At 44.4% G+C, this 12,531-nt stretch overlaps 1 protein-coding gene across 2 annotated transcripts in view; it reads right to left on the bottom strand.

Moving 5' to 3' along the window:
- Window positions 1–7,384: 7,384 nt before the first annotated feature.
- TMEM150C (transmembrane protein 150C) overlaps window positions 7,385–12,531 on the bottom strand; it is a 107,896-nt gene continuing 102,749 nt past the window's right edge. For both annotated transcript variants that reach the window (XM_065914065.1, XM_065914064.1), the window contains exon 8: window positions 7,385–9,600. In XM_065914065.1, the coding sequence (XP_065770137.1) occupies window positions 9,392–9,600 (209 nt within the window). In that variant the 3' untranslated portion in view covers window positions 7,385–9,391. The remainder of the gene's footprint in view (window positions 9,601–12,531) is intronic.

Here is a 12,531-nt window from a genome sequence, read left to right as displayed (position 1 = left end):
GCTAGGGGTTGGCCACTTGCTCTGGGGAACCAGCTTCTGTGCTGTGAGAGCCAAATTAGCCCAGGTGGAGAGGCCCCTGGGGAGAGGAGAGGGGCCCCCAGCTGGGGCTGCCCGGCGGTCCACTGGCTAAGACGCCAAGCTCCATACAGGGGGCCTGGGTTCAGTCCCTGGTCAGAGAACTAGATCCCATATGCTGCAACTAAGAGTTCACGTACCACAGCTAAAGATCCTTCATGTCAAATAAATAAATGAAAGTGAAAGTGACCCCATGGACTGCAGCCCACCAGGCTCCTCTGTCCATGGGATTCTCCAGGCAAGAACACTGGAGTGGGTTGCCATGCCCTTCTCCAGGGGATGTTCCCGACCCAGGGATCAAAGCTGGGTCTCCCGAATTGTAAGCAGATTCTTTACCTTCTGAGCCAACAGGGACGCCCCAATAAATAAATAAATATTAATAAATAAACTAAGACCCAGTGCAGCCAAGTAAATATTTTCTAAAAAAGGTCCCAAGGTGACAGCCAGCCTCAATCTGCAGACATATGAATAAACCAGCCTCAGAGGCTTTGAGCCTTCAGCCCGCAAGGCTTCCAGCTGAGACCTCAGACCTCTTGGAGCAGAAATGAGCCGTCCCTGCTGTGCCCTGTCTGAATTCCTGACCCGCAGAATCTGTGAGCATAATACACAGTTGTTTTTATGCCACTACATTTTGCGGTAATTTGCCAGGCAGCCACAGTAACTGGAAAGTCACCAAGTGAGTCATATGGTATCAAGCAGTGGACAGACTTGTCCCTTTGAGTGCAGATGGATTTAAAGGGCCTGTGTTCAAAAGTGTAGGGGGTTGGGGGGGTTTGGGGGGAGGGGATGGCCAGCAGGATTGTATCACAGGCTCCCTTTTCCTCCCTCCAAACAGTGGCCTCTCTTGTCTTCCTCCATTTTCGGAGTGTCCCCACCTCCCCAATCATCCAGACTTGAAACCTCAGAATATCTTTGATTTTTCCTTTCCCTTCACCCTCCTGGGGCTTTCCTGGTGTCTCAAATGGTAAATAATCTGCCTGCAATGGAGGAGACCCAGGTTTGATCCCTGGGTCAGGAAGGTCCCCTGGAGAAGGGAATGGCAACCCACTCCAGTATTCTTGCCTGGAGAATCCCATGGACAGAAAAGTCTGGTGGGGCCACAAAGAGTCAGACACAACTAAGCGACTAACACTTCACCCTCCTGAGTAACAAATCACACCCACCGTCCTTTTCACAGCGCCTCACACGTTTGCTCTTTCCATTCCTAACAGCCTGTGCTTGAAATTCCAGTTCACTGTTACCTACAGAATACAATGCAATGAGATGGAAATAGACAGCCAGTAATAATAGGCATTGTGCTCCCCAGTTTCATACTAGAAAAGCGTAGGGTTTAAAGCTTTCCAGGGGCAAGTGATGATAATACTAATAGACAGTATGTGGAAGTCTGCTGTATTTTGAGAAAGTGCCTCCAGGGCTATTTGAGAAGCAAATAAGTAGGTAGTCTGTGGAGTACTTTTTTTTAAAATTTTAAGTTAAAGACAAAAATTTATTTTTATTTTTATTTTTTTGTTGCACCCTGTGACTTGTGGGATTTTAGCTTTTTGACGAGGGACGGAAGCTGGACCCCCTGCAGTAGAAGCTCAGAGCCGGAACCAGACTGCTGGGGAATTCTCTGGAGTGCTTCTAATCCCTGGATCCACTTGCTTCCTGTGTTTAATCAAAGCGCTTTTCCTCCAGCCTCTCTGAGTGATCCTTGGCTGTAAATCTAAACTTGGTTTACAGATATCTAGAGGTGCTAAGTGTTGACTGTTAGCGCTTAGTTCTAACTTATACCCTTTTCTTTATCTTGACCCAAATAGTATCTGTATGGAGAGTTTTTGACAAGCTAAATTTTTAAAATCTGAGTATGGGACCTCCCTGGCAGTCCAGTGGTTAAGACTCCATGCTTCCAATGAAGGGGTTTCGTGTTCAATCCCTGTCAAGGGAATTAAAATCCCACATGCCATACTGTGTGTGTGGTGGTGGGGAATAAAAAAATTTTTTTTAAATCTGAGTATCACTTGCAGGCTCATCTCAGCTTCCTGTCTTAAAGCCATGAAATAGATGCAATTTTCTTCAGGTAAGTACCCAGTTATCCAAAAATAATGATTTTATGTTTGAAGCTCCAAAAGAGAAAATCAGGTTATGACACAGAGCTTGCATGAAGATTACTTCAGGTCCTAATTAGAACCTGGGTATTTAATGTGTCCTACTTGCAGACATCATAAGAAATAACCCTTTTTATAATCTAGACTTTCCTCCTTAAGACACAGGAAAGCTGTTTGCTATGAGAAGTGGAGGAACAACTGCATCCTCTGACATCTGACCCTGTTACCATTGTTTCCTAAGTGCCTTGGACACTGAGTAGCTCACATTTACAAGACTAAATGTTAAAAAAAAAAAAAAAAAGAATGAAAATAAAACTAACAGAGCGGGCAGGGCCATTTATTTAAAAAATACTTGCTAAGCACTTAACTGTGTGCCAGGCACTGTTCTAGGAACCAGGTATGTGGCAGACAAAAATTCCTGCCCTCATGGGGCTTGCCTTTTAGGGGTAGAGAGGTGTGATAATAAAATAAGTAAAGTGGGTTAGTGTTATGCATGTTAAACATTTTCATAATTATAGGAACATGTTTTTTTAAAAATGCTGTGGAGCAAAAATAAAGCTGAAAAGAGTGACGGTGCTGGAATGGACTTGCAGGGGGTGGATTTTAGAGGCCAGAGAGGCCCAGTGAGAACGTAACACTTGAGGGGGGGAAGAAGGTGAGAATTTTAAATATCTGGGGGAAGATTATCCAAGTCCAAGGTTTTTAACAAGCGCAAAGGTCCTGAGGTCAGAGCATGCCTGGCTCTTAGGGGAACACATGGAGTCAGAGGGACTGGATCAGAGAGAATGAAAAGTATAGAGGTAAGGACTTCCCTGGTGGTCTAGCAGTTAAGACTTCACGCTCCCAATGCAGGGGGCCTGGGTTCTATCCCTGGTCAGAGAACTAGATCCCACACCATAACTAATCCCTCATGTGGCAATGAAGATCTCAGGTGCTACAACTAAGATCTGGCTTGCAGACAAATAATTTTTTTTTTTAAGGTGAGGAGGCAGGTCTTATTGACCTTTGTAGGGCATTTCAGTGATTTGGGCTTTTAGTCTAAGTAAAAGAGAAGCAATTGGAGGATTTTAGGTGGAGTATGATGATCTAAGATCATTTTGACTGCTGTGTTGAGGACAGTCTGAAGGGAGCAAATGAAAAGGCAGAGAAACTAGTTTTTTAGCTATTATAAAAATCCAGGCGAGATGGAAGTGGTTTGGACCAGATGGTAGCAGGGGATAAACTCTACTATAATTTGAAGATAAAGCAGAATGAATTTGCTGACAGATGTGGGTGTGAAAGAAGGAAGAGATAAGAATGACTTCAAGGTTTCAGTGTGGCAACTCGAAGATGAGTTGTCTTTAACTTATATGGGAACGTGCCTGAAGGATTGACTTTAAAGGAATCAGATCAGGACTGTTAAACTTGGGATGCCCTTGAGGGGAGATGCCACAAAGGTAGTTGAATATATAGGCCTGGCATTTAGGATAAAGGTCTGGGCTGGAAAAGCTGGGAGAGGTGAGTATATGGCAACAGTTCAAACTAGAAGACTGGATGAAGTCACAAAGAGGAGTGTAGATGAGAAGGAACAGTTCCAAGGCCTGAGCCACGGAACCAGTGTTAGGACGGTCATCCGACGTCAGCATGTCTGGGAGAAGGCAGCCCAGGAAAGAATACTGAGGAGTGGACAGGAGCAGGAAGGAGACTGAGAGTGTGATGTTCTGGAAGCCACGTGAAGACAGTGTAGGTGATCCAGTGGTGAAGCTATGTAAAACATTAAACTGTGTCTACAACACGACAAGAAGAACTTGAGGAAAGCAGGTCCAGTGAAGTGGTACCAGCCACAGCATGACTGGAGTGGGTTCAGCAAAGAACTGGTCCTACTGTGTGGCACAGGGAACTGTATTCAGTATCCTGTGATAAGCCGTAATGGAAAAGAATATGAAAAACATGGATAACTGAGTCACTTTGTTGTGCAGCAGAAATTAATACAACATTGTAAGTCAACTGTATTTCAATAAATTTTTTAAAAAGTGGAAGGGGCTGGGAACAGCAAATATGGACTTTTTGTTGTTTCTTTTGTTTGCTTTAAAATTTGTTTCTTTATGACTGAGCTGGGTCTTCATTGCTGCCTGGGGGCCTTCTCTCGTTGCAGCTGTCGGGGGCTGCTCTGGTTTTGGTGCATGGGCTTCTCACTGTGGCGCCTTCTCTTGTTGCAGAGCGTGGCTCTGGGCGCACAGGCTCCATAGTTGTGGTGCATGGGCTGAGTTGCTCCTCAGCATGTGGGATCTTCCTGGACCAGGGATTGAACTCATATTCCTTGCATTGGCAGGTGGATTCTTAACCGCTGGACCACCAGGGGAGTCCCTGTTTACTTTTTAAGACAGGAGAAATAAAAGAATATTTATGCTAATGAAAAGATCTTTGCTTTCCCAGTGACGGACCTAACTTTCTCACTCACCTTCCCTTCCTTTCACTTCAGATTTGGATGTTTGCTGTTCCTTGGAACCCTGACTTTGAGGAATGTTAATAGGGAATCTGAACAGATAGAAAACTAGTTATTGTCTCCACGATAACCAGCAGATTGCAAATTTCAGGATAGGCAAGTTTTGCTTTTCTATACCATGTGAAAGTCAACTTGTTTCATGTGTGGAATTCTCTTTCTCCAAACTTCCCACTACTTTGGAGGACATGACACATTTTAAATGTGGCTGAGAGTCCTTAGGCTTGGTGGGATTGCATTTCTGTCATCTAGCTGCTGTTTAGATGGTTCTTCACACTTGTAATTAGGTGTTTAATCAGCCCCACAGTTCGCCTCCTTCCTCCATTTCTGTATGATGATGAGTTTCTCTTTTTTTGGCTGCCCTGGGTCTTAGTTGCAGCATGCAAGATCTTCCATCTTGGTTGTGGCATGTGGGGTCTTTAGTTGTGGCATGCAGACTCTTCGTTGCGGCATGTGGGATCTCGTTCCCTGACCAGGGATCAAACCTGGGCCCCCTGCATTGGGAGCGCGGAGTCTTAGCCACTGGACCACCAGGGAAGCCCCTGTTGATGAGTTCTTTAACAATTCTCCCATTTCAACGGAAGGACAGTAACTCAGAAAGTCTTTAAAACTTAATGTGAGTCAATGAGATTTCAATAAAAGTAAATCAGTGACATCCCACCTCCAACCCCCCTAAAAAAAAACCTAAATATGAATCTTGTGGCAGTAAGTCACAAGATTGTTCACAAAGGCTTCTTCTACTCCGGGCACACAGCCAGAGAGCCACCCTTGGCTATGGTGATTTGCCCTCACCAGTGAAATGTAAGCTAAGCGATATTTGTCCCTTCATAGCGGTTTTAAAACCAGTGAGCAGTCTCCCACATCTTCTTGGCTGTCAAGCAGCTATGAAAGCAGTTTTAAGATGAAGACTTAGAAGTTCCCTGGCAGTCCAGTAGCGAGGGCTCCACCATTCCACAGCAGAAGGGCTTGAGTTCGATCCCTGGTCGAGAAACTAAGATCCCACATGGTCTGTGGTGTGGCTAGAGGGAAAAAAAAAGATGAAGCCTCTATCAGCCAACATCTGAGTCATAATGATGAGCAGAGCCTCCTTGCTTATCCAGGATAGACACCTAGTTTGAGAAATAAACTATTTTCGTTAGTTTTATTTTGGGAAGGCAAAAACCTAATTCATCCTGACACAGTGCCTAAGGACAAAAATAAGCAGTGATATACCAGTCTCCACGATAACTAGCAAATTGCAAATTTCAGGATATGCAAGTTTTGCTATTCCATGCCGTGTGCAAAGAAAATCCAATACATAACACAGGTAACACAACTTGACCTCACTGTCAGTTCTCCACTGACTCAAAAACTGTTGAACCTCGAATGTTGTTTTTAAAATATTTCTCTCCTAACCAGGAAGGGCAGTTTTCAAGAGACTTAGCTGGACTACCAGAAACACAGTGCAGTGTTATTTCCTGTGTTCTCTGGGTCGTCTGCATTAGCTCCTCTATGGATGCTCACCCCAGATGCAGGCTCCCTGGTCTTGTCCTCCTAGACGAATACTGTGGTCCTTAACTCCTAGGAGGTTCTGTCGTCTGGATCTTCACGTGTCTCTGTGCTCTAATACAAAATTTTATTTGGTCTTTGTCTTCGGTTCCTGCCAAGAGCTCCTAAAACTTGGAATTTCCCAAGTGATAGGGGGAGCTTTTGTTTCTCATAATGAGCCCCTTTGATCACACTTGAGTTTATGCTCATGTGATCACTATGGGTGGGGCCTCTAGATGGCCTCAGGGTGAAGCCGGTCACCAGGAAGACCAAGTGGCCAGATCTGCTGGACCTCCAGGCAGGAGTGGGGGAGGGGGCTGGAGGGGAAAGTCTATACTCTTCAGCAGTTGAGATTTAGAGAGCTCCTTCGTTGGTGAGCATATTGAACCCCGGGAGGATGGCGTGCCCCTGCACCCCTCGCTTTCCTTGTCCTGTGCATCTCTTCCACTTGGCTGTTCTGAAGCTATAGCTTTTTTTTTTTTAATTGATTTATTCATCTTTGGCAGCACTGGGTCTTTGCTGCTGCACCTAGGAGACTGGGATTTACTCTGTAGCAGTGATGCACGGGCTTCTCATTGCAGTGGCCTCTCGTGTTGCAGAGCACCGGCTCTAGACACGCAGGCTCAGTACCCGCAGCACGCAGCCTCGGTAGTTGTGGCGTACAGGCTTAGTTGCTCTGAGGCACGTGGAATCTTCTTGGACGAGGGATCGAACCTGTGTCCCCTGCATTCGTAGGCGGATTCCTATCCACAGTGCCACCAGGAAAACCCAAGCTATGTCTTTTATGATAAACCAGCAAATTGTCTGCCCAAGTTCTGTGAGCTGTTCTCAGGAAAACATTGAAGGAAGAGGAAGGGAGTTGTGGGAACCCTCCGATTTTATGAGCAGGTTGAACCTAAGGTAATCTGGGAACCTGCCACTTGTGACCAGCATAGGAAGTGAGGGCGATTTTATGGGACGGAGCCTTTAAGCTGGTGGAGTCTGACAATGACTTTGGGTAGTGTCAGAACTGAACTGAATTGTAGGACACCCAGTTGGTGTCTGGAGAATCAGAGACTTGGTTGTTAGTGTTGCCAAACACCCTACCGATATGCTATCGGTGTGACACTGAAGTTCACTTTCATCATAATGTCTCATTGGGTTTACCTATGCTTCAATATTAGACAAGGAATGTTCTTTGAAGAGGCCAAAAAAAAAAAATCACAATTCTGCATAAAAGAATTTTATTTAGCGATCAGATCTCAATGAATAATGCCAGTCATTGCTTGATTCTGTTAAAATGTGCTATTAGATATACTCTTAAAAAGTGTACAGTGCATCACCAAAAGCTATTTAACTTGGATTGTGTAGAGTAAAAGAAAACTTCATAAATCTTTGTTCTTTGATAAAATTTTTAAAATATAAAAATGAAAAAAAACCTCCAAAGCAGTATTCAAAAATAACAAATGTCACCTTGGACTATTTACAGTAAGATGCCTTTCTAATAGGAGAACACTCTTTTTTTCTCACATTTTACTTGGCTGTTAGAGGTATTCTTCCTCCCCCACCTCAGGATTTCTTCCATTCCAATCTTGCAGGAAACGGTCATCTTCTCTCTCATTCATCTTTGAGTCTTTCTCTGATGCGCCCTTTTCCCATTCTAAATTACCAGTAATTCTAGTCAACAGACGTTGGTTGAGCACCTAGTGTGTGCCAGGCACTGTGCTAAGAAGTGGGGATAAACACAGAAGTGAAAAGTTGTTGAACCCCCTCCTCAAGAAGCTCAGAGTTTGTGTTGAATTAAAAAACATTGTTCACATTATAGTCCTTGAAATCTCAAGTCCCTGCGAAGTGAATTTGGGGATTTCTTGAAACAAAGTGCACTCACAGGGTCTGTCAGCTTGACCCACTCCAAGACATTTTGAATTTAGAATTCTGCTCATTCTTATGAAGCACAGCCTCTATAAAGCCCAGGCCTACAGTTTGAGATCTAAACTCTTTGCAGGTGGAAACTACATGCTGGGTTGTAGGGCACTAGCTGAACCAATTTGTTTTGGGGGGAGGGTACCCTTCTACTTGGCTCCTACAAATTCTGAGGATGAAAAGCCCGTAACCTCCACCACCCCAATACAAAACTTAAGCGATAGGTCCATTTGAGAAACTCCCCTCTTATTTGAACCTCCAACAAGATGCTCTAAAACTCCTACCTTTGACAAATGTCCAGAAGGAGTTCTTTTTATCACCTTTGTGCTTTTCTGTGACTATTTTCTTAGCTTCAAACATAAAAGCAGCAAATTGAGCCTACAGGTGACCTTTTCCCCCCACTTTATCACGGTTGAATCCCAAACAAGTTCAGTTCTTGCATTTGGTCTACATCCTCTTTATCCACGAGACCTCGAAAGACCCATGGTAGTTCCTTACAAAAAAAAAAAGCAAATCACGAAGTAGAAAATAAAAACCAAACATAGCGTACTATGGAAGCAAAAACGAAACCACACCCTGGCTGCCCCCATCTCTCCATGCCTGGCAGACCTTGGTCCTGCAAATATTCACATTTGGAAATATTTTCTCAGTCACAGTAAAGTCCAAATCATATGGTGGACTTCCCTCTCACAGCTTATAGCGTCGAATCTGGTCAGCCAACCACTGAGCGACGATGAAGGGAGTTTCTCTGGGAAAGTTCCATCCTTTGATCCCACATCGTCCGCAGTTTACGAGGGGTCACATCTCTATACAGTGTCCATCCAAGTAAGTGATACTCGGTCCATTCAAGAGCCAGATTCACAATTTCCTCATGAGCTGGTTCCAAGCCCTTTGGATCTGAAGGCAACTTTGGGAGTTGGCACTGTTCCCACGTTACATTTGGCCTGCCCTACCCAAGGTAGGGTGATCATAGTGGTTGGAGTATGCGAAGAGGACAATAAGAACAGGGGGTGTTGGGAGAGAGGGGAAAAGACGTGATCATGCACAAGCTTCTTGCTCTGTCGTGCATTATATTTTCAGTGTAACAGCGTGTGTTTCAACATATAGGGCTTGTGCTTTTTCGTTAAATAACTCGCCCTGAAAAGCTCATTTGGCAAATGTGGCCATGAATGTGTGTTTCTGCGTGTGTGTGTGTGTGTGTGTGTGTGTGTGTGTGTGTGTGTGGTGTATCACCAGGTTCTGTGTCAAGTCCTGTGGGTGTGTCCTGGCCCCTCCCTCGCTGCCACACCCACCTCCCCGGCAAGGAAAAGCTGAAGGGTTACACCTGGTCGGTTTGATATTCGGAAGCTTCGGACAGGCTCTCTGAGAAGCTTAGGAAGTTCTCCTGGTACTCGGAGCAAACAATCTCGTAGCGATAATGCCGGAACTCCACGGCAAAGGTCCCGAAGTAAGACAGGAAGCACATGACCAGGCCCCACTGGACCCTGGCGGCGTACATGTGGATGCCTTGCGCCATGAGGATGAAGTCTGGGGAGAGGTGGTCAAGGAAAGTGCCTCCATCGGCCACGTTAAGGCTGGGCTCTTCTCTGGGCAGACACAGGTGACAGAAAAGAGCCAAAGAACTTGACAGGGCCAGCTGAACTCTGTCTATATAAATAATACAAGGTCACGTTATTCAGCCCTTCCTTTGTGCCAGACATGCTTCTAGGCGCTTTCATGGAACACCTAGCTTGACACTCACAACATCCTGTTATCATCAGTTTGTTTAAAATAGGGAGCACAGACCGATGAACCTATTTTCAGGGCCGCAGAGGAGACGCAGACATAGGGAACAGGCTTGTGGACACCTGGGGGAAGCGGAAGGAGAGGGGGGTACGAATGGAGAGAATAGCATGGAAACATCTCCACTACCATATGTAAAAGAAACAGCCAGTGGGAATTTGCTCTAAGACTCGGGTAACTCAAACCGGGGCTCTGTGACAGTCTCGAGGGGGTGGGAGGGAGGCTCAGGAGGGAGAGGATAGATGTACACCTAGGGCTGATTCATGCTGCTGCGTGGCAGAGACCAACACAATGTTGAAAGCAATTATCCTTCAGTTAAAAATGTTAATTTTTAAAAATAGGGAGTTCAGGGGCATGCGTGCATGCTCAGTAGTGTCCAACTCTTTGTGACCCCATGGACTGAAGCCCTCCAGGCTCCTCTGTCCATGGAGTTTTCCAGGCAAGAATACTGCAGTGGGTTGCCATTTCCTACCCAAGTCTCCCGTGTCTCCTGCATTACAGGCAGATTCTTCACCTGCTGCGCCATCAAGGAAGCCCTTAATACAGGGAAACAGAGGCCAAATGGGTAACACATGTATTAACTGGTGGAACTGGGGTTCAAACACAAGAACTCTGAGTCCTTGCCCATGTATTCGACCTCTATTCTTGATGGCGACCTAATAAACTGTGAGACTAGCTAAAGACTTATAATTCCAAAGTAATTATTTGGCCAGAAAAACAATGTTATATTTTTAAAAGACACTGCAAATGACTCTGGAACACGGTGTACTTACTAAATAGCGAACCACATCCATATAAGCTGTGTTTGTCTTTGCAGTGCTGCCAACGATGTTTAAGTGGCATTCCTTCCTCTCTCTAATTTTTATTATTGTCTTTCAGAGCATATTGTATAGGCTGGTTTCATTCCTGGTGTTGCATTAAACTTGTGCCCAAATAAAAATAGGCAACTAAGAAATCAAAGGAACAGATGATATGTCTATGCCTGAATATATATGAAGTATATGCATATATGTACACACACACACACACTTCAGTATATATAAAGGTAGGAGCTTGGAAGAAGGAAGTTTCATAATATTTTTGATTGCAGGGGTCCCCAACCCCCAGGTCGTGGACTGCTGCTGGTCCACAGCCTGTTAGGAACCGGGATGCACAGCAGGAGGTGAGTGGCAGGTGAGGGAGGGAAGCTTCATCTCTGTTTACAGCTGCTCCCCATTGCTCTCATTACACCTGAGCTCCACCTCCTATCAGATCAGTGGAGGCATTAGATTCTCATGAGCGCGTGACCCCTATCGTGAACTGCCTGTCCAAAGCATCTAGGTTTGGCACTCCTGATGAGAAACATCCTGAAACCATCAGCCTCTCCCCACCGCCCCAGTCCATGGAAAAACTGTCTTCCATGAAACTGGTCCCTGCTGCCAAAAAGGTTGGGGACCGATGCTCTAGTGAAAGGCTAAGAGGTCAAGGACTAAATAAAGTTATTTAGAAAAGTCAGAAATGTTCCCTTAGAATTAGTTCTACCTTCAGAACTTAGACTTAAAATCTTGGGAAATTTTCAGAGAGCAAAAAAGTATGTGAGAGCTACTTCAGCTAAACTTTGCTCTCCTGACTAGACTTGGATCCATTCACCAGGGAACCAAGAAATGGTTCCAAGTCTTCAGAAATAACATGGATCAGAATTGTTTAGTATAAGCTCAAAATTAAAAGTAATTCAAAACCCTCACATACTCTTCTGACTGAGGGTTCAAAATATTGCCAAAACAATATTATTATTACTTAATAGGGGAGGGATACATCTTCAGATCTCACACTGGCAGAATTCTGACTTTACTCATAAAATAATTCTGACCTATTTACTCAGATTACTAGTAATAAGCAACTTTTTTGGCTTGAATTTCAAGTCCTTTGATGTTCTCTATCTAATATGACCATAGAACTTCAGAAAACCCCTAAAATGATTGAATGGCAGTTTGGGAAGGAAGAAGAAATAAACCCCTCTAAATACTCCACTAACTAAAGAACGTCTTTGAACACTAAATGTTTTCATATTTTAAAGCCACTCTAAGTAAAAGAACTGAGCCTGAGTTTAAAACAAACTGACACATTCTATGTGTGATCTTGGGTAACTAACCTCTGTTACTATTCTTGTTAAGTGAGGATTAAAAGCGTAGACATATTTAAAGTTGCTTATAATAATGCCTAGCACATTATAAGTGCCCAATAAATACTGGCTATTCATGAAGTTATACAGTTTCTATAAACTGTATAACAGTTTCTATAACTGTAAAACATTCATGTTCATTCTACAGTTTGCCATCTAGGAACCTTACTCCCTTCTCCACGGTTTCCAGAGAACCTGTTGGAGTGAACACTTAGGAATGATTGACTGATCTGATTGGTGGAATAGGAACTGGCCCGCTTCCACTGGGCTCCTCCCTAGACTAGACCCTCTGCAATCTGTTTGGGGTTCAACTGAGTGAAGTGCTGTTCTCTGCTCTTTTCCTGACTTCTCTACTTGTTACTGGGTGGATAAATTGGATTCTAACGTGTGAGCTAGGAGGCCTGCATAATTCTCCCTTCCAAGTTTACTCGGAATAAAGGCTGATTTCTTCACACCCGTTTGGCACCCACTTGTCTCCTTGTGACTGTTCTCCATTGGTTCAAACTCCAAGGGAG

The sequence above is a fragment of the Muntiacus reevesi genome, chromosome 22 (genome assembly GCF_963930625.1).
Source record: "Muntiacus reevesi chromosome 22, mMunRee1.1, whole genome shotgun sequence".
NCBI lineage: Eukaryota > Metazoa > Chordata > Mammalia > Artiodactyla > Cervidae > Muntiacus > Muntiacus reevesi.
The sequence above is the reverse complement of the archived record's forward strand: the minus strand, read 5'-3'. Positions and strand labels throughout refer to the sequence as shown.